The 24536-nt window shown below is 35.3% G+C and overlaps 1 protein-coding gene across 1 annotated transcript; it reads left to right on the forward strand.

The window, feature by feature from the left end:
• Positions 1-272: 272 nt before the first annotated feature.
• Fyttd1 (forty-two-three domain containing 1) lies at positions 273-24027 on the forward strand. The gene is made up of 9 exons (XM_076868386.2): positions 273-471; positions 4788-4916; positions 13661-13809; positions 16404-16516; positions 17972-18068; positions 18443-18504; positions 20068-20142; positions 21559-21685; positions 23840-24027. The coding sequence occupies exons 1-9, from the start codon at positions 369-371 to the stop codon at positions 23936-23938; spliced, it is 954 nt and encodes a 317-aa protein (XP_076724501.1). The 5' UTR covers positions 273-368; the 3' UTR covers positions 23939-24027.
• The last annotated feature ends 509 nt before the right edge of the window (positions 24028-24536 follow it).

Consider the following 24536-nt stretch of genomic DNA (forward strand, 5'->3'; position numbering starts at 1 on the left):
ATGGACACGGAGTATCATGGTATCATTTAAAACGTGATTTTGAGGTACTCAGGGTCTAGCATCCCCCTACTGGGGCCGAAAGACGAACTGTTAAAGCCCCGGTGTGGCCAGCGCACAAGGTAGAAGCTCCTGTGCTTCGTCCCGACCGGCAAGGGCCGCTAGCAGCTAGCGCTGGCGTGAGCCGCTCTTGCCAACAGCTAGTCTCGATAGCCCCTTCCCCCGCCCGCTGGCGCGGGTGGGAGGGCGAGGACGCCGCCAGCGCGCGTGCGCGCTCCCTCGGTGCAGCTAGACTGCGTGCGTGAGTGGGAGGTGGCAGGCCTCTGACTCTGGCCTTCCCGGCTGACTGTTCCAGCGCGACGTCTCCAGCCATGAACCGGTTTGGTACCCGGTTGGTGGGAGCCACCGCGACCCCGTCGCCGCCGCCGAAAGCCCGCAGCAATGAAAACCTCGACAAAATCGATATGTCTTTGGGTGAGGGGCCGAGTTGGACCGAGTAGGAGAGGGGGGAGGTGTGGGTGGAACCAAGTGGCGCGGTCTGTGGGGGGAAGGGGGCCGTTGGCCGCGTTTGCCGATCGAGTTTTCTTGCGGGTGGGCGGAACCGAGCTAGGGGTCCAGAGGGGCACCCGGAGCTAGACGCCTGGTGCCGGAGTGCAGCCTTAGGGATTCCGGCGTCCCCTCAGTGGAGGCTCTCTCTGACGAGGGGCCGTGTGGACGGGGACGCTGCGGGCCGGAGATTTGGAGGGTCCAGAGGTGTGTGTACCCTCGTGTCCCCCAGAGGGGCGCCACCACTGGCCGGTTACCCCGCTCTTTGTCAGGGAAACTCTGCGGGTTTCCCTCGAGCGTGTTCGCCGGAGGCGTTATCGGAGAGGGAACTGGGGGAGCTGTGGTTTCCTAAATCCCAGCTGGGTCTGTGATGGGTTTAGAAGAGTGGTTCCCGGCCAGGGCTTGTTGGGCATAGCCGCTCAGGCCTACTGGCTGCTGATGGGTGCCCCCGGGCCCTGGAGCTCTGTCAGAATAATCGTTAGACAAGGAGCGCATCAGATGTGTGTTATTAGGTGTGTCTAGAAAAGCACATTCTCCCTATCCTGGCCCCAAAGTTATTAGCTAATTAGAAAAAGGAAGTAATAAAAACCGAGGGATTTACGTGGATCGCTAAAAGCCAGGTAGAGCACGGGGTGGGGGAAAGGGGCGGGAGGGTCCCGCACATATAAGAAGGGTGGCCAGGTTTGGTGCTGTTACATAAAAAGCAAGGTTGGTGATTCCGTTAAAAATTTACATCTAACACTACCGAGGCACCAACTTAGATGGTCCAAAAGTAATTACATTTTTGTCGGGATTCAAGTTATGGTATTAGATGTAATCAGATCTGCCTGCTCTCTTTCCTGCAGTATTTCAGATATTTGAAAAGTAAATGCCTGACTAGTAGATTTAGAGATGTAAGTTTTCTAAGGACGGTATTTAGGATAGTGTTCGGCCTAAAAATATTCTTTTAGTTGTCAATTCTTTCCATTTGATTGTTTCTTTTTTGTTTTGGTTTATCTGGAAAGTTCTTGGTCAGAAGTCAAGAGCTCTTGTTTTCTAGGATTGCCACAGGTCAGAACCCAGTGTGGGAATTAACTAAGTTAACAGAACTAGTATGCTTGCCTTCAAGTTTTGTCTTACTGTTTTGTCAGTAGAAAGCTCAAAAGAAATGAAGAATCTTTTGACCTAAAGCTAGGAAAGTGTATAACAATATTTATTGAGTGTTTAATAATATCTGCTAGGCACTGGACTAGGCATTTTATATGTTGCCTTGGTTTATCTACATAATAATTCCTTGAGGATTATACTCCTAGTGTTAAACAGCATGGAATCTAGAGACACACTGTCTCAGGTGGGGATCCTGCTTTTTCTGCCACTTACTAGCCATGAGACTATAGGCAAATAACTTGTCAGTGTCTCTTCAGTTAAAAGGTGATAGTAACAGTTTATCTACCTTATAGGTTTGTTGTAAGTGTTAAATGAGTCAATATGCATGTACAAACTGCTTAGAACAGTTCCTGGTACAATAAGCATTGTATTTTATTTTTACACTACATATAAACCATTGTTGTTATTCACATTTTACATAAATCTTGAGGCATGGAGAAATTAAGTAACTTGCTCAAAGTCAAGCCCATAAGTGGTAGAACCAGGATTTCAGTTTTCTTCTAGACCTTCAAGCTCCAGAGTGTAGGGAAACATTAAATATGTATTCTCATAACTAACATTTCTTAAGCTTGCAATTTTTGTTTTTTGTATGTATTTTGTTTGGTGATTATGATATTCAAGTGAATGGAGGGATAATTATCTTCACTGTGGAGAGTTATCTTGCTGTGTTGCCCAAACTTGCCTTGAACTTGCAATACTCCTGCCTCAGTCCCCCCAGTTGCTGGGATACCAGGTGTACACCATGGTGCCTAGCCAAATTCATATTCTCAAGGCTCTGAGATTTTATAGACTTCTGGTCAAGAATAAGTAGCAACTTGTTAAAGGAAAGTAGTGTTTCAAAAGTAGTGTCTTCTAAGTATTTTTTTTCTGCTTCTTGAGAATTTAACATGTTCATATATTTGATATGAAACCTTATCTTGTTTAAAAAAATGGGTTTTAGTATCTTTGTTTTCCTCCTCTTTTACTTGCTGGAGATTGAACCCAGGGCCTCAGGAATGACAGACACTTTACTGCTGAGCCACAACACCAAACTTATTGTCTTTAACTTTTAACTTTTTTTTTTTTTTTTTTTTGGTGGTGCTGTGGATCAAACCTGGGCCCTTGCAGCTTTTCACATGCTGAGCCTGTGCACCCTTGAACAACACACTCAGCCCTGGTGTCTTTAACTTTGACAAATCTTCCATCATTCGTTCCTTCCTTCCTTCCAGGGATTGGGCCCAGGGGAATTTAACCACTTAGCCACATTCCCAGCCCTTTTGTTGTATTATATTTAGAGACAGGATCTCGCTTAGTTACTTAAGGCCTTGATGAGTTGCTAAGGCTGGCTTTGAACTTTCAATCCTCCTGCCTCAGCCTCCTGAGCTCTTAGGACTACAGGCAGGCACCACCACACCTGGCTGACTTTTTTTTTTTTTTTTTTCAGTTGTAGATGAACACAATACCTTTATTTAATTTATTTGTTTTTATGTGGTGCTGAGGATGGAACCCAGTACCTCCTCATACATGCTAGGCAAGTGCTTTACCACTGAGCTACAGCCCCAGCCCCTCACAAATGCCTTTGTGCTTCGAGATTGATCTCAAGAAGACAACAACATACTTTGGAGGAGATTTGAAGTATTTAATATGAATAGTATTTGAATGTGAGTAGGAGTCTTATAGATTACAGGTGGGTGAAGTAGAGCCATTAGCATTGATCCTTAAAATCTATAATATTTCCTTTTGACTTAGAAAACACTGATTCTAGTCACATAGATTATTTGTACTTTAAACAATTTGGAAAAGAGAATTGAAGTTAATCATTGTTAAGTTTTATTTTGAAGTTGTTGATTATGTACAACATAATCTTTGGTTTATTTGCTTTATCAATCATTAAAATTAATATTGGCGTTAGGACTGTAGAGAAAGTGTTTGGATATTTCTTAAATAAGGATTGTTGATTTTTAGTAATCTTTAACAGATATAAATAGGAATCTGGAGTACATTTAGTGTTCCAATCTTCATATTGTTCTCTTGTGGTGTTAGTAAAATGTGATGTTTATGAATTATCCTGGAGTTGTTTGAAAGTGTTTTTTGTAAATAATAAGGCTTGCAGAAATTACAGAAGTCAATATAGAAAAAAAAAAAGTAACCCTGAATGACTTTGCTAGAGGATGTAACCATTAGCAATTTTTAAAATATTACACCTTTATCATGGCACTTGCGTTCAATTTTGTATTTGTTATTTGAACATCTGATTCATCAATTAAAGATACTTAAGAACAGGGACTGCATTATACTTTTGTTGCTTCTATTACAGCACAGCCTTACATATACAGTTATTGTGCAAAGTACATACTCAATAAATATTTGTTGAGATGAATTTAGAAATTTTGGTCGGCAGTTTACTTATTTTTTGACTACTTATGGTTTTCTTTAAAATTTTTTTTTTTTTGTAGTTGTCCATAGACAGCATGCCTTTATTTTATTTGTTTATTTTTATATGGTACTGAGGATTGAACACAGTGCCTCGCACATGCAAGGCAAATGCTCTGCCACTGAATTACAGCCCCAGCCCTCACCTATGGTTTTAATAAAAGGTGGTCATCTTTTAAAAATGGAGAGTTCTGTGATTATGGAAAGTAAGCACAATATGAATAATTTTTGTAAATGACTTTTATTTATATTCATTATGGAAAGAAGTGCTATGGACAGTAGAACTCTTCATTTGTTAGTAGATCTGTTTGGGCTATTTATTTGAACTTTTCCTACAAAAACTTCCTGCAGAACACCAAGCAAAATGGCTGATTTGGGCTTTATCTTATTATTAGTAATGTCTTTTTTTTCTTTTTGGTAGATAGACACAATACCTTTGTTTAATTTATTAAAAAATTTAATACTTTTATTTTTATATATTTTTATGCTGAGGATTGAACCCAGTGCCTCACACTTGCTAGGCAAGCACTCTACCACTGAGCCACAACTCCAGCCCATTATTAACCTCTTAATGGCAATGCTTTCAAAGTAGAAGTTAGGGACATAGGAAATCTATTAACTAAAAAATGAGACTGAGTAGTTAGTAAATTAAAATGAAAATAATTTTGGCATTTCCTCTGTTGTAGATGATATTATCAAGTTGAACCGAAAGGAAGGAAAGAAGCAGAATTTTCCAAGACTGAATAGACGACTCCAACAAACTAGTACTCGGCAATTCAAGATGAGAGTACGGTGGGGGATCCAGCAAAACTCTGGTAAGTTTTGAAAGTAAGTTTTAATGAAATGCTGTTATTTGTGGATTCTTAGTATACTATCTTTATTTTTTTAATTAGAATATTATAATTATACATGGTAGTTTTGACAAAAGTCATACATATAGGATTTGAAATATCCCATTGCGGTTCCAGTTCCCCTCCCACTTCTTTCCCCCATTCTCTTTTCTCTATTGATCTTCCTTTTGCTCATTCATTCATTTATTTTTTTAAGAAACGTTTTGTTTTAGTTGTAGTTGGACACAATACCATTATTTTTTTATTTTTATGTGGTGCTGAGGATTGAACCCAGTGCTCTTCCCATGATAGGCGAGTTCTCTACTGCTGAGCCACAACCCCAGCCCCATCATTCATTTATTTTGATTGGTGCTTTGTATATATACATAAAGGTAGAATTTCTTGTGATATATTTATACACGCTCATAGTATGATTTTGGTAAATTCTTTCTGTATTTCCTCTCCTTTTCTGTTCCACTGACTTGCCCTATAGCATAAAACCTGTTTTTCTTTTTGGTACCAGGATTGAACCCACCTCCAGCTGATTTTTATTTTTTATTTAGAGACAGTGTCTCACTAGCTAAATTGCTGAGGCTGGCTTTAAACTTGGAATCCTCCTGCCTCAGCCTCCCAAATCACTTGCATTACAGGCGTGTGCCATCATGCCTGGTTAAAACCTGTTTTTTTAAAAATTAAAGTTTCCTTAAATAGGTGATGATACTATTTTATTATAAGAGCTGGAGTTGTGGCTTAGGGATAGAGCATTTGCCTAACAAGTGTGAGGCACTGGGTTTAATCCTAGCACCACATGAAAACAAATAAGGGCATTCAGTCCATACGCAACTAAAAAAAATATATATTTTTTTTTTAAAAAAGAAGCCTCAAAATAGAAATAGTCAAAGTCATACCTAGGGTTTAGAATTAGGAAAAATTTTATGTATCATGAGATCCTAGCTTCTTCCCAGTGACATGTTCAAATAGAATAACTAACTCCAGTTTAAATGTTTATTGAAAGTGTACCACTTCATAAGACCTATTTTTGGAGATGATTCTACTTACTAGAAAGTTCTCTTAATTTGAATTAAAACATGCTTATCTATTACTTCTGCAGTATTATAGGAAGCAAACACCCTTTTCTAAATGAGAATCCTTTTAGTATATGGATTCAGCTATATATTCTGCATAGAAAATTACATCCAAACTTTTTTCCCCCCTTTTGCAGTGCTGGGGACTGAACCTAGGGTTTTATGCCTGCTAGGCAGATGCTCTACCACTAAGCTACACCCCCAGTCCCTACCTCCAGATTCTTTTTCTTATCATCTGAAACCTTTAGGATTTGCTAACTTCTCCAGAGGTAAGACTCCAAATCAAATGCTTTAGATGTAATCTGAACTTTACATATATAGTTACTTTTAGCAGTCTGGAAGCTTATTTATTATTTTGTTCTAAAATGAATTTAAGGCAGAAACTGAACACATATATATTTGAGATACATACACACACACATACACACACACATATATATGATTCATTACTTAGCAGTAATATCAGCATTTTAGAATAAACTTTTAAGTCAAACAACAACAAGTGCTGGTGAGGATGTGGGGAAAAGGGTACACTTGTACATTGCTGGTGGGACTGCAAATTGGTACGGCCAATTTGGAAAGCAGTATGGAGATTCCTGGGAAAGCTGGGAATGGAACCACCATTTGACCCAGCTATTGCCCTTCTCGGACTATTCCCTGAAGACCTTAAAAGAGCGTACTATAGGGATACTGCTACATCGATGTTCATAGCAGCACAATTCACAATAGCTAGACTGTAGAAGCAACCTAGATGTCCTTCAATAGATGAATGGATAAAAAAATGTGGCATTTATACACAATGGAGTATTACTCTGCACTAAAAAATGACAAAATCATGGAATTTGCAGGGAAATGGATGGCACTAGAGCAGATTATGCTAAGTGAAGCTAGCCAATCCCTAAAAAACAAATGCCAAATGTCGTCTTTGATATAAGGAGAGCAACTAAGAACTGAATAGGGAGGAAGAGCATGAGAAGAAGATCACCATTAAACAGGGATGAGACGGGGGAGGGAAAGGGAGAGAGAAGGGAAATTGCATGGTAAAGGAAGGAGACCCTCATTGTTATACAAAATTACATATAAGAGGAAGTGAGGGGAAAGGGGAAAAAAAAAACAAGAGAGAGAAATGAATTACAGTAGATGGGGTAGAGAGAGAAGATGGGAGGAGAGGAGAGGGGAAGGGAGTGGGGATAGTAGAGGATAGGAAGGGCAGCAGAATACAACAGACACTAGTATGGCAGTATGTAAAAAAGTGGATGTGTAACCGATGTGAATCTGCAATATATATAGGGGGTAAAAATGGGAGTTCATAATCTGCTTGAATCAAATGTATGAAATATGATATGTCAAGAGCTTTGTAATGTTTTGAACAATTAATAATAAAAAAAGACCTAAAAAAATAAAATAAAAGCCCTAAAATAGTTCCCCCCCCAAAAAAAAATAGAATAAACTTTTATTCAAATAAAAAGTAAATTTTTTCATATATAAAAATATCTTTGGGCTGGGGTTGTGGCTCAGTGGTAGAGCACTTGTCTCACATGTATGAGGCACTGGGTTTGATTCTCAACACCACATACAAATAAATGAATTTATAAAAAGATTACATCAACAATTTAAAAAAAAATTAAAAAAAAAATCTTTGAGAAACTAAGTTTTCAATTGACTTTTTTTCTATATGTTGAAAAACAAAATGTAATCCCCAGTTGGTTGCATGTAATTTGTTCTATGTTTAACAGCTAATATGTCAGCATGTCCTTAAAATATGTCTAATGGAGATTTGATCCTACCAAAAAAAAAATTACTCTCAATTTTATTAAATAGCTGATCTAAGTAAATTTTATGATAGGATATTTAGTTGTAGCAAATAAATATGTAATTTCATTGATTTATATTTAAAGATTTTTTATAAATGTTGTTCAGTATACCATTTTACATGTGATATTATATGCGTACTGTGTATTTTAAAGTAACTATTTAGAGTTCATTGAAACCATGTAAAGTTGTGGTCTTTTGCTTTAAGAAATTTCTAGTAGCAGAAGTAAGATAGAAAAGATAAGAGTGTGAGAAATATCATAAGAGAATTTTGGTTAGTTTTATTGGACTTCAAGTAGGGATTTTGTGCAGTGAGGATCAGGGATGATTTAATAAATAAGGTGAAATATGCTCTAGCCCATGAAGGATCAGACAAACTTTCTTTTATGGGACTTATGATCTGAGCCTCAAGATAAGTGATATCTAGCAACAGCTTAGATATCACAAAATTGAGCTTGTACTTGATTTCGTTTTCTGCTTACATGTGACAGGTTAAAATAGAAGAGCTGCCACAGTTAAGTATACCATGAATGTGCAGAGAGACATGGGAATGTCTTAAATTCTTATTGGCTGGGAGTAGTTTATTTCCATATTGTAATGTCAGTGAGGATATTAGTTTGAGGTAAGAGAGCAGAGAAGAGTTGGCAGATACTCATTATGATTTTTGATTGTTGTAAGTAAGTAAATGAAATCTTTCTAACTCTGTGATTGAAATATGATTTAGGTACTCCATAAATACTTAAAACAACCTAATTGTCCTTCAGTGGTAGAATACTATACAGCAGTGGTTCTCAAAATGTTGTCTGGGCACCTCAAGGGAATCCCCAAAACTCAAGGGCCCACAAGGTCAAAAGACTGTTGTTCTACTAGGACCTTAATTCTGTTTTTATTCTCATGAACTTACAGTAGACTTTTCCTGAATATATATATGACATGGTAATTAAAATCGATTGGAGCAGAAGCAGTGACTTAGTTCAGGCTGCTAAAACTAGGCGGCTTATAACTTCAGAAGTTTTATTTCTCAGTTTTATAGATTGGACCCAAATTAGGATGCCAGCAATATTGGGTTTTGGTGAGGGCCTTCTTTGGGGTTGCAGATTATGGATATCTTGTGATAGCCTCACATGGCAGAAAGGGATAGAGAACTCTCTGGGTCCCTTCTATAAGGCTACGGATCCCATTCATTATAGCTCCACCCTTGTAGCTTTAATTACCTTCCAAAGGCTTCTGAAACTACTGAGGCAAATGATGTATGTGTGAAAGAAATTCATAGAAGGGATTAGTCTAGGGATTTAAAAGAGGAAATTTTCTCTCTGTAGTTTTAGTGGTTTTCAAGGAGAAACAGAAGACAGTGAAAAAGGATGATACATATGGGAATGATGTACTATAAACAAGTAGAAATAGAATGTACCAATCGATAATATTCTACCACTTACTTTGTTTTAATCAGTTTTATTCCTGTTAATGAGACTTTCTCATCAGTCTCATCCAATCTTGAAACTATACAACATTAATGGATTCCTTCTCCCTTTAATCTTTCTCTTTGCCCTACTAATTCATTCATTTTGAATATTTTCAAATTTCTCGTTCCTTTCACAATTTTTTATCATGTCATGTTTGAGGGGCACAGTAGTATCTGAAATGGTCCTACCACCTTCTGTTTCCTTCTTTCAATCATTCCAAAGTACTCCTTGTAGGTTATTAGAGTTTGAGTGTGAATATTGTGACCCCCTCATTCTTTGTTGCAGTAGTCTTTATCCCTCTTCAAAGCCCTGTATGATTTGAACTCAACATATCCATTCACTTTTTATCCTTTTCCCTAGACTGTCTCTTAATATGGTGTGGTTGCCCATATCTTTGTACTTCAACACACTGACCTGAAATCTTCATATCATTTTGTAGTAACAAATCTAGAGACTACTTTTTCTGTGATAGTTGTTTTTTCACCTTGGAAGTGTATTATTGATTATATTCTACCTTTTATTTTCCTTTAATTTTTATAGCCCAGTTTGGACATACATTCAGTTTTTGGAGCCATAACCACCTGCACTTAGATCATGGCTCTCTTCTTTTCCTAACTTGACTTCTCAGTAATCATTGTTCTTTGCCTCACTTTGCTCAGCAGAAAAATTAAGATGTTAGTATCAACCTCAGGTTCTTAAGCAATATAAAGCCTTTTTTTTAGCACACTGCCTCGCTAGTTGTTTCATTGTTTAAAACAAATAAAAATAGCAAGTTATAGATTTGAGTTCATGTACAGGTTCCTCAACATGGTTTAATCATATTCAATTTAAGATTTTTAAAGAATTTGTCTTTATTGCTTTTTTATAATTATAAAATTAATAACAGGGCTGGGGATGTGGCTCAAGTGGTAGCGCGCTCGCCTGGCATGTGTGCGGCCCAGGTTCGATCCTCAGCACCACATACATACAAAGATGTTGTGTCCACCGAATACTGAAAAATAAATATTAAAATTCTCTCTCTCTCTCCCTCTCTCTCACTCTTTCTTTAAAAAAAAATAAATAAATAAAATTAATAAAGTATCATTAGGACTAAGGCTGAACCACCTGAAAAAGGAATAAATCTTGATGTATATATATTTTATACACACACACACACACACACACACATATATATATATATATATATATTTTTTAATTGTTGATTGGCCTTTATTTTATTTATTTGTATGCAGTGCTGAGAACCAAACCCAGTGCCTCACACATGCTAGGCAAGTGCTCTACCACTGAGCTACAACCCCAGCCCCTGGGAAAGGAATAAATCTTGAAGGCTCCCACTTTCTCCTTCTGAGTTCCTGACCTTGTTGGAGAGGGTGAGGCCATGGTCCTCTGGATAGAAAGAAGTTCATTGAGTTTCTATGTTATGGAAGGCTGCCTGTGGAAATGGCCATCTTAAATTTACTAGAGGAATAGGCAGGGCCAAGAGCGAGGCAGATGCCTAAGGCACAAAATTTAAGACATCACTCAAATTTTGTCTTTCTGGCCTCACCATAGTATTAGCCTAATGCATTCTGGCAAGGTTGGTATCACTTGGTGTTCTGTGCCATAGGAATACACCTTGAGAAGCACACTGAAAGAAGAAAAGCCCCTTTATCCTCAGATCTTTTCAGCGCACTCTACTTACAAAGCTTAACATTATACTAGGTGATAAGAAAATAATTTTCCATTATCAGAGGCAGGCCAGTAATGGGAAGTGAATTGGAAGCTAAAAGACAATATATTGGTAAGTGGTTCATTCATCTTAACATAGGCTTTTATAACTGTCTTATTGAACTCTGGTCTCAAAATTACTAATAGGGACATCACAGAAAGTTTCAAGAGTTGACATATGCAGTCATTCCTCTCTTAGAGAATCCTAGCACACATTAATCCTGAGAACTCCTACAGTAGAGAAGATATTTTAACTTTATTTTTAGCTGTGAAACTTTCTTGTTGCAAGACCTATTAGGATGTTACAAATGTAGAGTATCAGATAACAAAGGTATTCTCCCAAAAATAAGATGAGAGTGCCCTCTATCACAATTTTTACTTTGCATGATCCTCTGAAATTTCTGGATGTTGCATTAAGAAATTTTAAAAAAACTGAGGTCTTGAAAGAGGGAAGATCATATCATTGTAGGTGACATAATTATCACCCCCAAATCCCAAGAAATTAAAGGAAAAAAGAAATTTCAGGTTGGAGGGTGTAGTTCAGTGGTATAGTATTTGTTTAGTATTTGTGACATTCTGGGTTCAATCCCCAGCACCAATGGGAGTGAGGAACAGGGAGAAGAAATCTCAAGAAAATAATTTGAAAGGGACTATAAAAATTAATAATTGATTTCAGTGGAACAGCTAATTACAAAATAGTGATTAAACCTAGGGATACTTAACCACTAATCCACCTCAATGGAGGAGGGGAGGCTGGGGTTATGGCTCAGCGGTAGAGTGCTTGCCTCACACGTGCAAGGCCCTGGGTTCAATCCTCAGCACCACATAAAAATAAATAAATAAATAAAATGAAGTTAATTGAGTAAAATTACAAAAAAAAAATTTAAAAAAACCTCAGTAGCTTTCTATAGTGCCGTGAATGATAATATGAAAATTATTATTAGAAAAGAATCTTTTTTGTAACTGACAACAAGATGTATAAAATAGGAACAAGTTTAACAAGAAACATGCAAGATTTATGGAAAAAAATGGAGCTATGCTAAACCAATTAGTGACAAAATAAAGACTTCTATAGATTGGAGAAGAAAAAATGTTTATTCTCACTAGTAATCAAACTACCAAAAAAGGCACATTTTTTTCCAGAGACTAAGTGATAAAGATTAAGAATGATAATGTTTATACTTTCTATCAGCAATAGAAAAAAAGAAGCATCCTTCTTTAAGTTCTTCAGAATATAAATGAATGCACTCATTCTGGAAAAGATGTTTGCAATTTAAGTAAAAATCTTTAAGACTTTGCTTTTACTCTTTTCACCTGGTATTTTACCTTCTTGAAATTTGTGTCTTAAGGAAATAGTCATGGATGAGTGTAAAAATGTTTTGGATCTAATGTATCTTAAAAAGTAATGCAATAAAACAATATAAAAACATGGGATAATATTCATAGTAATATTAATATTAGTGTTAGGCTATAAGATAGTACTTAGACTATAAAATTATAGTTGCTACATGATTGATTTGGTTCACCTTTTAGGTATTTACTATTAGAAAATGGTAGTATCGCGTAGTGCAGTAGTAATGGTAGTATTAGCCATGCATAGTCAATTTTGAGTTGCTTAAATATAGTTGCGAATTAATGTTATATATTTGTAGAATTTCTACAGTGAGCATGTATCTTTAGTAATTGGGAAAAAAGTGTTTAAATCAGTAAGGTTCATGTTGGAAAAGCACAGTAATGTTACCTGCCACAGAAATGAAAATAATGTCCATTGACACTCATTGGAGACTTGATAAAAAACAATTTGAATAGAATAGGGCTGAAAGTTAAGAAGTCAGATTGCAATGCAGTAATAAATGGGAGATGAGAGAATGATTCTATTTTAAATGAGCACTACCAGAAACAAATGTGAATCACGTAATAATAGATATCATTTAGCTCATTATATTCAAAGTATTATCATTTAAATATATAATTAATACAAAATCATTAGTGAAATCTTTTACATTATTTGTACCATCTCAATTCAGTCTAATAGTAATTCAGGCATTCAGTAGACGCATATAGGGCTGCAGAGTTGGCTTACTGATAACAGCACTTGCATAAAATGCACCAGGTATTGGGTCAGATCACCAGCACCCCTGCCACAAACAAACAGAGCTTAGTGGTTTTGTGTTTAGTGTCTACCAGAATGCACAGATACAGTCTAGATTGTCCTGTTAAGAAAGTAGTGACAGAAGAGAAGGCTAAAGGGAACGTGTGAGAATCATCTATTCCTTTGTAGTTCAATACAACCACAGAACCCTTTCCAGTGGACTTTTATTCCCTATTTAAAAATGAAATATTTTGTGTAATTCAAAAGAATATGGAAATAATAAGTAATAAAATACTCGTATATCTACTCTTTTGAGCAGTTGAGTATCCTTTGACTCTCACAGTTGCATTCCTAAATTGACATTGTTTCTTCTCCTTTTCCTTCTCCTTTGGAGATTGAATCCAGGGGCATTCTCCACTGAGCTACAACCCCATCCCTTTTTATTTTTTTATTTTGAGACAAGGTTTCACTAAATTGCCCAGGCTGGCCGCGAACTTGTGATCCTTTTGCCTTAACCTCCCAAGTAGCTCCCACCACATCCAGCAATTGTGTCTTTTTTTCCTTTTATAGGTTTTGGTAAAGCTACTTTGAGCCGTAAAGGAAGAGTAACACCTGGAAAGAGACGTCCTTATGGAGTTATCACTGGTCTTGCAGCTAGGAAAGCAACTGGAATTCGAAAAGGGATTAGTCCTATGAATCGTCCACCTCTAAGTGACAAGGTAGAATGATGACTTCATCCTGAGTTAAAAACCCTTTTCCTTTATTTGTACTTACATTTTTATGAATAAGCTTGAGAAAACTTTTTTGGTACCTAGAATTGAACCCAGGGGCACTTAACCACTAATCCACAGCTTCTTTTCAAAAATTTTTTTTAAGTATATTTTAGATGTTGATGTGTGTTTATTTTTTATTTATTTATATGTGGTTCTGAGGATCGAACTCACTGCCTCACATATGCCAGGCAAGTGCTCTGCCACTGAGCCATAGCCACAACCCCTATTTTTTAAATTTTGAGACAGGGTCTCACTAAATTGCGTAGGGCTTTGCTGAATTTTTGAGGGTGGCCTTGAAACTGCAATCCTCCTGCCTCAGCCTTCCCAATTACTGGAATTATAATCATGCACCACCATGCTCAGCTGATTTTTATTTTTTATGCAGTTTTTTTAGGGATTATATAAAAATCTTGATAATCAAATAAAAATAATTTCTAGTCAAGAGGAACACTTAAATTTCCTCATTCTCAAATAGTCATCTCTCCAGACCTATGGAGAATTGATTCTAGGACACTCCTCAAATACCAAAATCTGTAGATGCTTAAGTCTCTTATTTCAAATGGTGTACTGCTTGCATGTAACTTAGGTACATCCTCCTATATACTTTAAATAATCTCTAAATTGCTTGCAGTACCTAATATAATATAAACGTTATGTAAATAGTTGTTTTAGTGTATCATTTAGGAAAACGGGACAAGAAAAATAAGTCTGTTTATATTTAGTGAACTCAAGATATAAAGTTATCACAGTTTTGTGATTATAATGTACCAGATACTTTGAAGAAAAATTACATGCAACAATAGCATCATGAAGGATGGTCCTTGGTGGTGTTGGTGGTATTTATTATTATTATTATTATTATTATTATTGCTGGTGGTATTTTTTATTATTATTATTATTATTATTATTATTGCTGCTTCTGGGGATTGAATTCAGGGGCACTCAACCACTGAGTAACATCCCTAGCCCTAATTTGTATTTTATTGACAGATAGGGTCTCACTAAGTTGCTTAGTACCTTGCTGTTGCTGAGGCTGGCTTTGAACTTGCAGTCCTCTTGCCTCAGCCTCCCAAGCAGCAGGGATTACAGGTGTGCAACACTGCACCCAGCCCTTGATATTATTATTATTTTTCTTATTCTTTTAATATTCATTTTTTAGTTGTAGTTGGACGCAATACCTTTATTTTATTTATTTATTTTTTTTTTTGTGGTGCTGAGGATTAAACCCAGGGCCTTGCACATGCTAGGTGAGTGCTCTACTGCTGAGCCACAATCCCAGCCCCTATTTTTTCTTTATATATATATATATATATATATATATTTTTTTTTTTTTTTTTTAAGTTGGACACAATATTTTTATTTTATTTATTTATTTTTATGTGGTGTTAAGGATCAAACCCAGCACCTTGGATGTGCTGGGCAAGTGCTCACTCTACTGCTGAGCCATAACACCAGCACCCTTGTTGTTATTATTAAAAACAAAATACAAAGCTTGGAGTAGGCATCAGTCTGATCTGTGGCTTTTCTCCTATGTTCTTGATAGTCTTTATCCTTGATTTTACATTTACTTCTTTTAAATGTTTATGAAAATTAATACTTTGTTGTTTACCTTGTGTAGTCAGTGGATGTTTATGAAGCATTTCTCATATGCTTAAAATAACAGGGGAATCCAACAAAGTGTAAAATATGGTCCACAAGGTCAAGAACTTTAGTCTTTCATGCAAGATATGGAAACCTAAATTAAGCTTTAATGGTGGATTTAGTTTAATACGCGATGGAAAGAAAAGTGGACATTTCATCCTTGTTTTTTATGATATTGAATTTTCCTGTCTAACCATTTTGACTCCAACTTCTTTGCTATTATACCCTCTGTTCTTTCTTTTTCACATATTTATTTTGGAACTTGGTCCTCTTATCCCTTGCTTTAGTGTGTTAATAGAATATCTTGAGATAATTAACTTATAAATAAAGAAGGTATTTTTTGATTTATAGTTTGAAGGTTACAGTCCAAGACTAGAAGGGGCAGGACTCATAGCTTTAGGCCTTTGGCAGGTGCATGTAGCAGAGCAAATTGCCTTCCTCATGACCAAAAAGGCAAAGAGGAAGGGGCAGAAATCCCATAGGTCTGCCTCCAATGATCAAAGGACTTCTCTATAAGCCCTACCTCTTGAAACTTCCATAGCCTCTTAGGAGCAATACCCTGGGGACACCTATAACACATGGACCTTGGGACTTACCTAAACCATAGCTTAAGAATCAGAATCATGCTTATATAAAATATTCCATAGTTTTCATCTCTGTTTTTGATTCTTTTTTTTTTTTTGAGTTCCAGAATCACATTTCCCCATCACCTACACATCCCCAGAGAATCACAAGAAATTAAGTGTAATGTAAAATGTAATTTTAGTTTCTCCATCACCCTTATTCACAGATCCAAGCAGTTGTCAGTCTCTTGTCCATTCTGCATCAGAAATGTTTACTGTAGTAGGGTTTATTAACAAAAAGCAATCCAATTAATATAGTTTCTTGCCTTCTGAAAGAATATAGAACGATATTTTCCAGTGTTAAAAAGGAAGGCAAATCTTCTGAGACAAAATGAAGTACAAAGGAAACCTGTTGCAGTTCTCAAGAGACCTAACCAGTTAAACAGAAAGTAAGTACTCGGGAATAAGTAAATAATGCACTGTACTGCATTAATAAATACTTCTTTTAGTACGTTTTCAGAAGAATACATTTATAGTGATTATTGTTATTTTCAAGACAGATATTTGAGATAACTGATCTGAAATCATACATGGAAGCATTTAGTAATAGTTTTCTTATTTCTTGGACACTGTATTTTGGATGACTTGAACTAATATAAATTTATTTAAAAGCATCACTCTTCTTTACCTCCCTTGACAAATAGAATAAAATCATAAAACTGATCATTTTGGTAAAAATTCTATCACCTCAATTAGAATTATTTAAAACTGGAAATTCTGGAAGTTGAATTGATTATTCAGTCTTGTGTCTCTTACTACAACACTGAATTATAATGTAGATTATTTGTGGAAAAAGCAAACTAGAAAGAAAAAAATTCTGCATGAATGTTTCTTCAGCTGAAATTACTTTCATAATAAAAGGAATAATACAAACCTAAAAGTTATACCTGTTGTGGCATTCTGTTCTATGTAAGGATAAAGTAGGCAGAAAGGAAGCTGACAAGCCGTGAAATTATCTTATTTCAGTGTCCAATACCATTTATTTATCTCATAGAAGATAATTCATACCAAATCTAGAAGGAAGTCTTTGTATAAATGGAATGGCTAGAATTGCAGTTGCTCTTTTCATTTTTGAGAATCATTTGGTAGTACCTTTTGTGAAAGGGGTCCTTCTCAAATAAGAACCTGTTGTTTATATGAGACTTACATGTTAATTAGGCGAACTAGAGGAATTTTGCATTTTAACCTCTGTACTGCTGGAAATAGGATTAGGTAGCCTATTAAGCACCTGTTTATGTAGTAGATAAATAAGATTTTTTTCTCATATTTCACCAACTTTCTATTGAAAATAGAAGGGAATTGGTAAAAGTCAAATCAAATGTTATTTATGAACATGAAATAATAGGAAAGTGAAAGAGTGTCTCTCTGTGGTTCATACTAATATATAAAGGTTTCTGGGTTAGTAGGAAGAGAAAGCTGAAGGAGGAAAGGTTATTTTCAAGTCTTATGTTTGGTTTTCAGTTTGACATGAATGTGCCTAGGTGTGATTGTTTTTACTAATCCTAAAGCAAATTTGTAAATTTACGTTTTCACCAAATTTATATTACAGGAATTAGCATTAAAATGTAACCTTGTAAATTTCTTCAGAAGACAGGTGGAATATTAGAGAATTGAATATTTGGAAAATCAGTTAGTTCAAAATTAGCCAGTTTGTTTATGATATGCTGCAGAAGGAGATATTTATAAATCAAATTCAATAGATTCATTGAAATAAGTGAACAGTTTGAAGTCTTTGTTACATTCAAGTTTTCAGCCTATGAATGTAACTATTTCACTTATCTTTACTCAAATATTTGAAAGCAAGGTATATGAGATAACACATGACATATTTGTTTTTGTTGCAGAAATAACATCCCAGCTAATTTTACCAGGAGTGGAAATAAATTAAGCCATCAGAAAGACACCCGTCAGGCAACTTTTCTTTTTAGAAGAGGCCTAAAGGTATTAAGAACCCTTAATGGTGTTTTCTTTTTACCCAAAGAGAATCCTTTACTCTTAATCATAGTCAAAGCTCTTGGTTGAGGCAGGGATTACATTTGGAATGTGGGAAACAACTTTAGGTTAGTTCTTTGTTACATTTCTTTTTTTGCTCTCAGTAGCAACTTTTTACAAGAATTTAATTTATTATTTAATAATAAATTTGTATTTTTCACTTGTTCTAATACAATAACCCCAACAGAGATTTTGCCAGAATTGCACAGACCCCTCTCCTGTACTCTTACACACGCCACACTGAGTTATAAAGTGTTTCAGTGCATGATAGATGCTTCAATTCAAATTCTTTGGGATCCACTGCTTTCTCTTTATCCCTCTAGGTTCAGGCCCAGTTGAACACAGAACAACTGCTAGACGATGTAGTAGCAAAGAGAACTCGTCAGTAAGTTTCAATTTGTGTTTTCAAGATGTCCTTTTAAAATTCACAGAACATGGGCTGGGGATGTGGCTCAAGCAGTAGCGCGCTCGCCTGGCATGCATGCGGCCCGGGTTCGATCCTCAGCACCACATACCAACAAAGATGTTGTGTCTGCCGAAAACTAAAAAATAAATATTAAAAAATTCTCACTCTCTTTATAAAATAAAATAAAATTCACAGAACATTAGCTACTCCATTTACCGTGTGCCCCAGTCTGAAAGAAATTAAATGAGACCCAAAATTACATTAAGCCCCAAATAAATCCTATTTTATTTTTACTCTTTTCCCTCAAACACTTTTGAGTTTGCACATGTCATTGTTGTAATAGTTTGAGAACCAGGTAAATTAGCATATTTATTTTTCATTGCCTATTATTTTATTTTAACAAAATAGCTTTTTGCCTGTCTCCCCCATAACTGCTTTTATATGAATAGAAAATCTAGTAGAACTTTTATAAAATTTGTAAAACTTTGAAAACAATAGAACATTTTCCTTCACCATAGTCTTTTTTCTCTATATCCAAAAAATGTGTTTCTGTTACAATTACACTCCCCAATTGTGAGTTGTAACACTCTAATTATCAAGTTTTGAGATTAAACTGTTAAATATTATGGCCACTTTTTGGAAATTAAAACATAAAATGTGGTCATGGTTGAAATATGACACTAAGTTTAGTAGGGCATGATTTTGAGCAATCAGAATATAAGAAAAAATGCTATTCGCACCTAATGCTGGAAGGATTCTTTAGTAGAGAAGGTATGACACTGGAAACCATAAGAAAAGAATTAATAGTCTTCTGTTGCTACTGCAGTGAATCATATCTACATAATAATGACATAGTTCTATTTGTTTTGACCTTTGAGATTCAATTTGTAGACAAAGCATGGAATGGTTAATTTGAAAATAGAATATAATGTAGATGTCACATTTTCACAAATGTTAATATAAAAGTAGAGCTGATAAATAGTGGGAGATAAGGTGGAAAGAAAGATTACAGGGAGTATTATCCTTCCATATAGTAGAGGGGTTATTAAAAGACACTACTTTAAGAAATACAGATTTAAAATAACGTAGCCTACTGGTAGGAAACTGCATGAACACTTCTTTTAGTGAACTGGAAATTATCAGTAAGCAGTAAAAATAGGAAAGATTAGACATGCTGCTTCTGGTGAGTGGGAATGGGGAGGAAGCTACTGGGTTGAGAGGCTGGTGGGTTTCATTAGAGGCCCTTCTGTTTTTATTTTTAAAATATATTTATTACACTGATACTTAGCTAAAAATTCAAGTGCCCAGTTCCTACAGCCAAAGTGCTGATTTGTTATATATAAGCGTCTGTATTTCTTAAACCTAAAGAAAATAAATAAGGGACTGGGTTATAGCTTAGTGGTATAATGCTTACTTAGCATGTATGAGGTCTTGGGTTTATTCCCCAGCATCAAAATAAGTAGATAATTTATTTTTATGTGGAAAATAATATAGGATTTATAAACTTCCATTTTAATGAAATTTTTATTTTTTTGAAACTAGATGGCGTACTTCCACTACAAATGGAGGAATTTTAACTGTATCCATTGACAATCCTGGAGCAGTGCAATGCCCAGTGTAAGCCTTTTCTTTCTTTTTACAAGAGTTGTAACACTCTTAGCATATGAGATAATAGAAACGTATTGAACTTGTACTCAGAGTACGATGCCCAGTTTGGGATAAGGTGAAATGTAATGATAAGATAATACTCATGGGCTGGGGATACAACTCAGTTGATAAAGTGCTAGCCTCATATGTATAAGGCCCTTAGTTCAATCCCCAGCACCACAAAAAAAAAAAAAAAAAAAAAGTAATACTCATGACACAAATTGGAAATAGTATAGTGTAAAGTTTAAAGTTAAAAAAAACCTCTTGGTTCTGTAGCCTCAAATAACTCTTTGTTAACAGTTTCTATTATTATTATTAGAATTATATATTATTATTATTATTATTATTTTACTGTACTGAGAATTGAAACCAGAGGACCTCTACCACTGAGCTACACCTCTAACCCTTTTTAGTTTTTGAGACAGGGTCTCAATGAGTGCCAAGACTGGCCTCAAATTTGCTATATTCCCACCTCAGCATCCCAAGTAGCTGAGATTATACATAGGCGCGTGCAGCAACCCTCAGTTTCTTTTATATTTTTATTTTTAAAAATTCTATGCAGGGCTGAGGTTGTGGCTCAGTGGTAGAGCACTGGCCTAGCATGTGTGAGACACTGGGTTTGATTCTCAGCACCACATATAAATTAATAAATAAAGGTCCATCAACAACTAAGAAATATATATAAAAAAAATTCTATGCATATAAAGTAAATGTATATTTTTAAAGTATACATGATAATAAATGAGATGATACTACACATACTACTCTCTTCTTCCTCTATTTTGGACGTCTACTTTTCAGACCACATGGACCTACCTTTACTCTTTAAAGCCTTCATGGCACGTTCTCATCTAGATGAACTTAATTTAGTTTATCTTTTATTTATTGTACTGTAAACCTTCTAGATTTATGGAGTTTCTGATCTTTTGCCATCTTGATGATTAAAATCAAAAGAATGTTGGATGGTTCTCTAAGAGCTTACAGGTTGTTTTAGTAGAAGACCAAAACTTGGATATCACCATTCATTTGAAATTGTTAAAAACCTTCTCATTCTACCTAAAAAGATAATCTATGAAAAATAATAAATTTTAATCTCTATAGTTATGAACCAGATACTTTTTTAAAGATTTTTTTTTTTTTTTTTAGTTTTAGGTGGATACAATAGCTTTATTATATTTTTATGTGGTGCTAAGGATCGAACTCATTGCCTCACGTGTGCTAGGCGAGCGCTCTACCACTTGAGCCACAACCACAGCCCCCAAATACTTTGTTTTGACAATACAGTAAGATAACTTTAATACATTTGAACATGTTCACAAATCAAGATATTTTAAGTACCAAATGATTTATCTGCTTTAATTGTTAATTTAAATTTTTTTCTAATAGAACTCAGAAACCACGATTAACTCGGACTGCTGTACCTTCTTTCTTAACAAAACGGGAGCAATCTGATGTTAAGAAAGTTCCTAAAGGTGTCCCTCTACAATTTGACATAAATAGTGTTGGAAAACAGGTAAAAAGGTTTTCTGTATTTCTTCAGACCTTTCTTTAACAGTATCTTAATAACAAAAATGTAGAATAGCAAATTAAAAAGGATGTTTTAACTCCTCCACCCCAACCCTAGGAAACCACTAATCTACTTTCTGTCTCTGTAGATTGCCCGTTTTGACATTTCATGAATTAAATTATACAATATCTATTATAATTCCATTCATTTTTGTGACTGGCATTTTCATTTACATTACTGCTTTTAAGATTCATCCATTTTAGTATTTCATTTCTTTTTTATTGTTTGAAATTCATCATATTTATATACCACATCTTATTTATTCATTCATTAGTTGTTTCTATTCTTTGACTGTTTTGAATAATGATTCTTTGAACATTTGTGTAAAAGTTTTTATGTGAACATGTGTTCATTTGTCCTTGATAAATGTGGTAGATTGTGTGGTAACTCCATATTTAGCATTTTGAGGAACTGCTTTTTCCGAAGATGTAGCTGTGCTATTTTGCATTTCCACTAGCATATATGAGGTTTCTAAATTTCTCTACATCCTTGACATATTGTCTTTTGATTATTAGCATCCTAATGAGTGTGAATTTATAATCTGTTTTGACAGTTTTTGTATTAAACTTGCATCTTGTGATCTTACTTTTCTAATGAGTCTGTAGATTCCCTAGGATTTTCCACAAAAACAGTCTGTCAGTTTCCAAATTCTTTTCTAATCTTGAAACCATTTATTTTTCTTGCTTTATTATAATGGCTAGGACCTCGAGTACAGTGTTGAAGTAGTAGGACATTGTGTGTTTGTCTGGTTCAGAGCCTGAGGAGAGAACATTAAATGTTTCACCATCGTACTCACTGGTATGTTTCACCATTGAGTATGATGCTGTCAAATTTTTCAAAGACTCCCTTTATCAGATTGAGGGAATTTCTGTCTGTTCCTAATTTCTTGAGAACTATTATCATGAATGAATGTTGGAGTTCATATTTATTTTGATATCCATTAAAAATAAGAATCTGGGCTGGGCATGGTATTCATACCGGGAATTCCGGCAACTTGAAAGGCTGAGGAGGGAGGACTGAGAATTCAAAGCCAGCTTCAGCAATTTAGTAATAATCTGTCTCAAAAGAAAAAAATTGGGCTGGGAATATAGCTCAGTTTGTAGAGTGCTTGCCTTGCACGCACAAGACCCTGGGTTCAATCCTCAGCACCACCAAAAAAAGAAAAAAGAAAAAGATAAAAATTATTTAAAAGGGGTTGGGAATATGGCTCAGTGGTTAAGCGCTGCTAGGTTTAATTTCTGGTACCAAGAAAAGAAAAAGATCTGAAACCAAAGATGAGTATAAAAAAAAAATTGATCTGGGGGTGTAGTTGAGTGATGGATTGCATACTTTGCATGTGCAAAAGCCTTGGGTATAAACCCCAATACAAAAAATAAAACTGGGTCAAACTTACTTTATTTTTATTTTATTCTGTTACTTTGGGAACATTTTGTGAATCGTTAAACAGAAACCAGATTTTTATTTGAATTTCTATTGTGAACTTAGAAATTCAAGATAATTTGTTTTTAAATATTTACAAGTTGAAAAACTTTTTTTTTTTTACTTTTTAAAATACATTTATTTTGGTCTGGGGTTGTGGTTCAGAGGTAGAGTGCTTGCACTGGGTTCGATCCTCAGCACATAAAAATAAAAGATATTGTGTCCACCTATAACTAAAAAATAAATAATAAAAACAATACATTTATTCATTTATTTGTGCAGTGCTGATAGAACTTGGGGCCTTGAGCACGCTAGGCAATCACTCTTATCACTGGGCCACATAACTCTTACTTTTATCAGAGACATCACTAAAATTGGTGGCAGTGTTTCCAGAGCCTAAAAATAATTCAGATAGAAGTATCCTAAGTATACGACTCATAGGCTTTATAATATACATATATGTGTGGTTTATGTAGTGTGTAATGTGGACATTTTGATTGTTTGGAGATAGGGGATCTGAGTCAGATTGCCAGTTTAAACTCTGGAGCTGTAAGTAGACAGCTTAACTACCTTCCTAACTAACCCTCCCTACTTTACTGTTAATCAGTCATAAGGTCACATTATTATTCCAAAGAAAATATAGCTTTCCATCAAGTAATTTTCTTTTTTTCTTTTCTATAGACAGGGATGACTTTGAATGAACGGTTTGGAATCCTAAAGGAACAAAGAGCCACTTTGACATTCAACAAAGGAGGAAGCCGCTTTGTAACTGTAGGATAGATCACATGTCAAAGGAACTTTTGAGTGATGACTCTGGTTGAAAAGTTGGATTGCTTGAAGAGTTCATCACAGAAATTCAAGAAACTTTACTTCAAAATATTCACAAGGCTAAATAACTCTTTATTTTTGAAGTTTTTTTTAAACATGTATAAAATAATGCCCTGAAAAAATAACAGGGAATATACCTATCTCTTCTTAAAGATTTCATGGTTGGCCCATATGAAACAGTTCTGTTTACTTCTTTGGTTCCTCATGCAGCAGAAGGAAGACAGAAAGATAGAAATTGATTATTTTTATGATAGTGGTATTTAGGATCTCATCACCTTTGCTCTTTTTTTTAGACTTCACAGTGGTGAATCTTGGTCTTCAGAAATCTGAGTAGGTCCCTTTGTTACTGTCACTTATCCTTTAATAGTGTGGATGTAATAAGTGCAGTTGCCTTTTCTCCAATAGATATATTTTTAAAAAATCTTATGAGAATTTCAGTTTTGGCTTTTAAGATGTATGGAAATATTTAGAACTTGGTTCATTTTTCAGGTAGTGTTAGATTAAACCCCCAGAGCTGTAAATCTTTAGTGGTGAACTTTTAACAAGAAAT

Source organism: Callospermophilus lateralis, chromosome 10, assembly GCF_048772815.1.
Source record: "Callospermophilus lateralis isolate mCalLat2 chromosome 10, mCalLat2.hap1, whole genome shotgun sequence".
In the NCBI taxonomy this organism is placed as follows: Eukaryota; Metazoa; Chordata; class Mammalia; order Rodentia; family Sciuridae; genus Callospermophilus; species Callospermophilus lateralis.

What these genes read in the sequence shown, in the direction of transcription:
- Fyttd1 (XM_076868386.2), top strand. Translation starts at nt 369, where the DNA reads ATGAACCGGTTTGGTACCCGGTTGGTGGGAGCCACCGCGACCCCGTCG. An exon ending in TTTTTAGAAGAGGCCTAAAG is followed by an intron (nt 18,069 to 18,442) that starts GTATTAAGAACC and finishes TTATCCCTCTAG; the next exon opens with GTTCAGGCCCAGTTGAACAC. An exon ending in GGAGCAGTGCAATGCCCAGT is followed by an intron (nt 20,143 to 21,558) that starts GTAAGCCTTTTC and finishes TTTTTCTAATAG; the next exon opens with AACTCAGAAACCACGATTAA.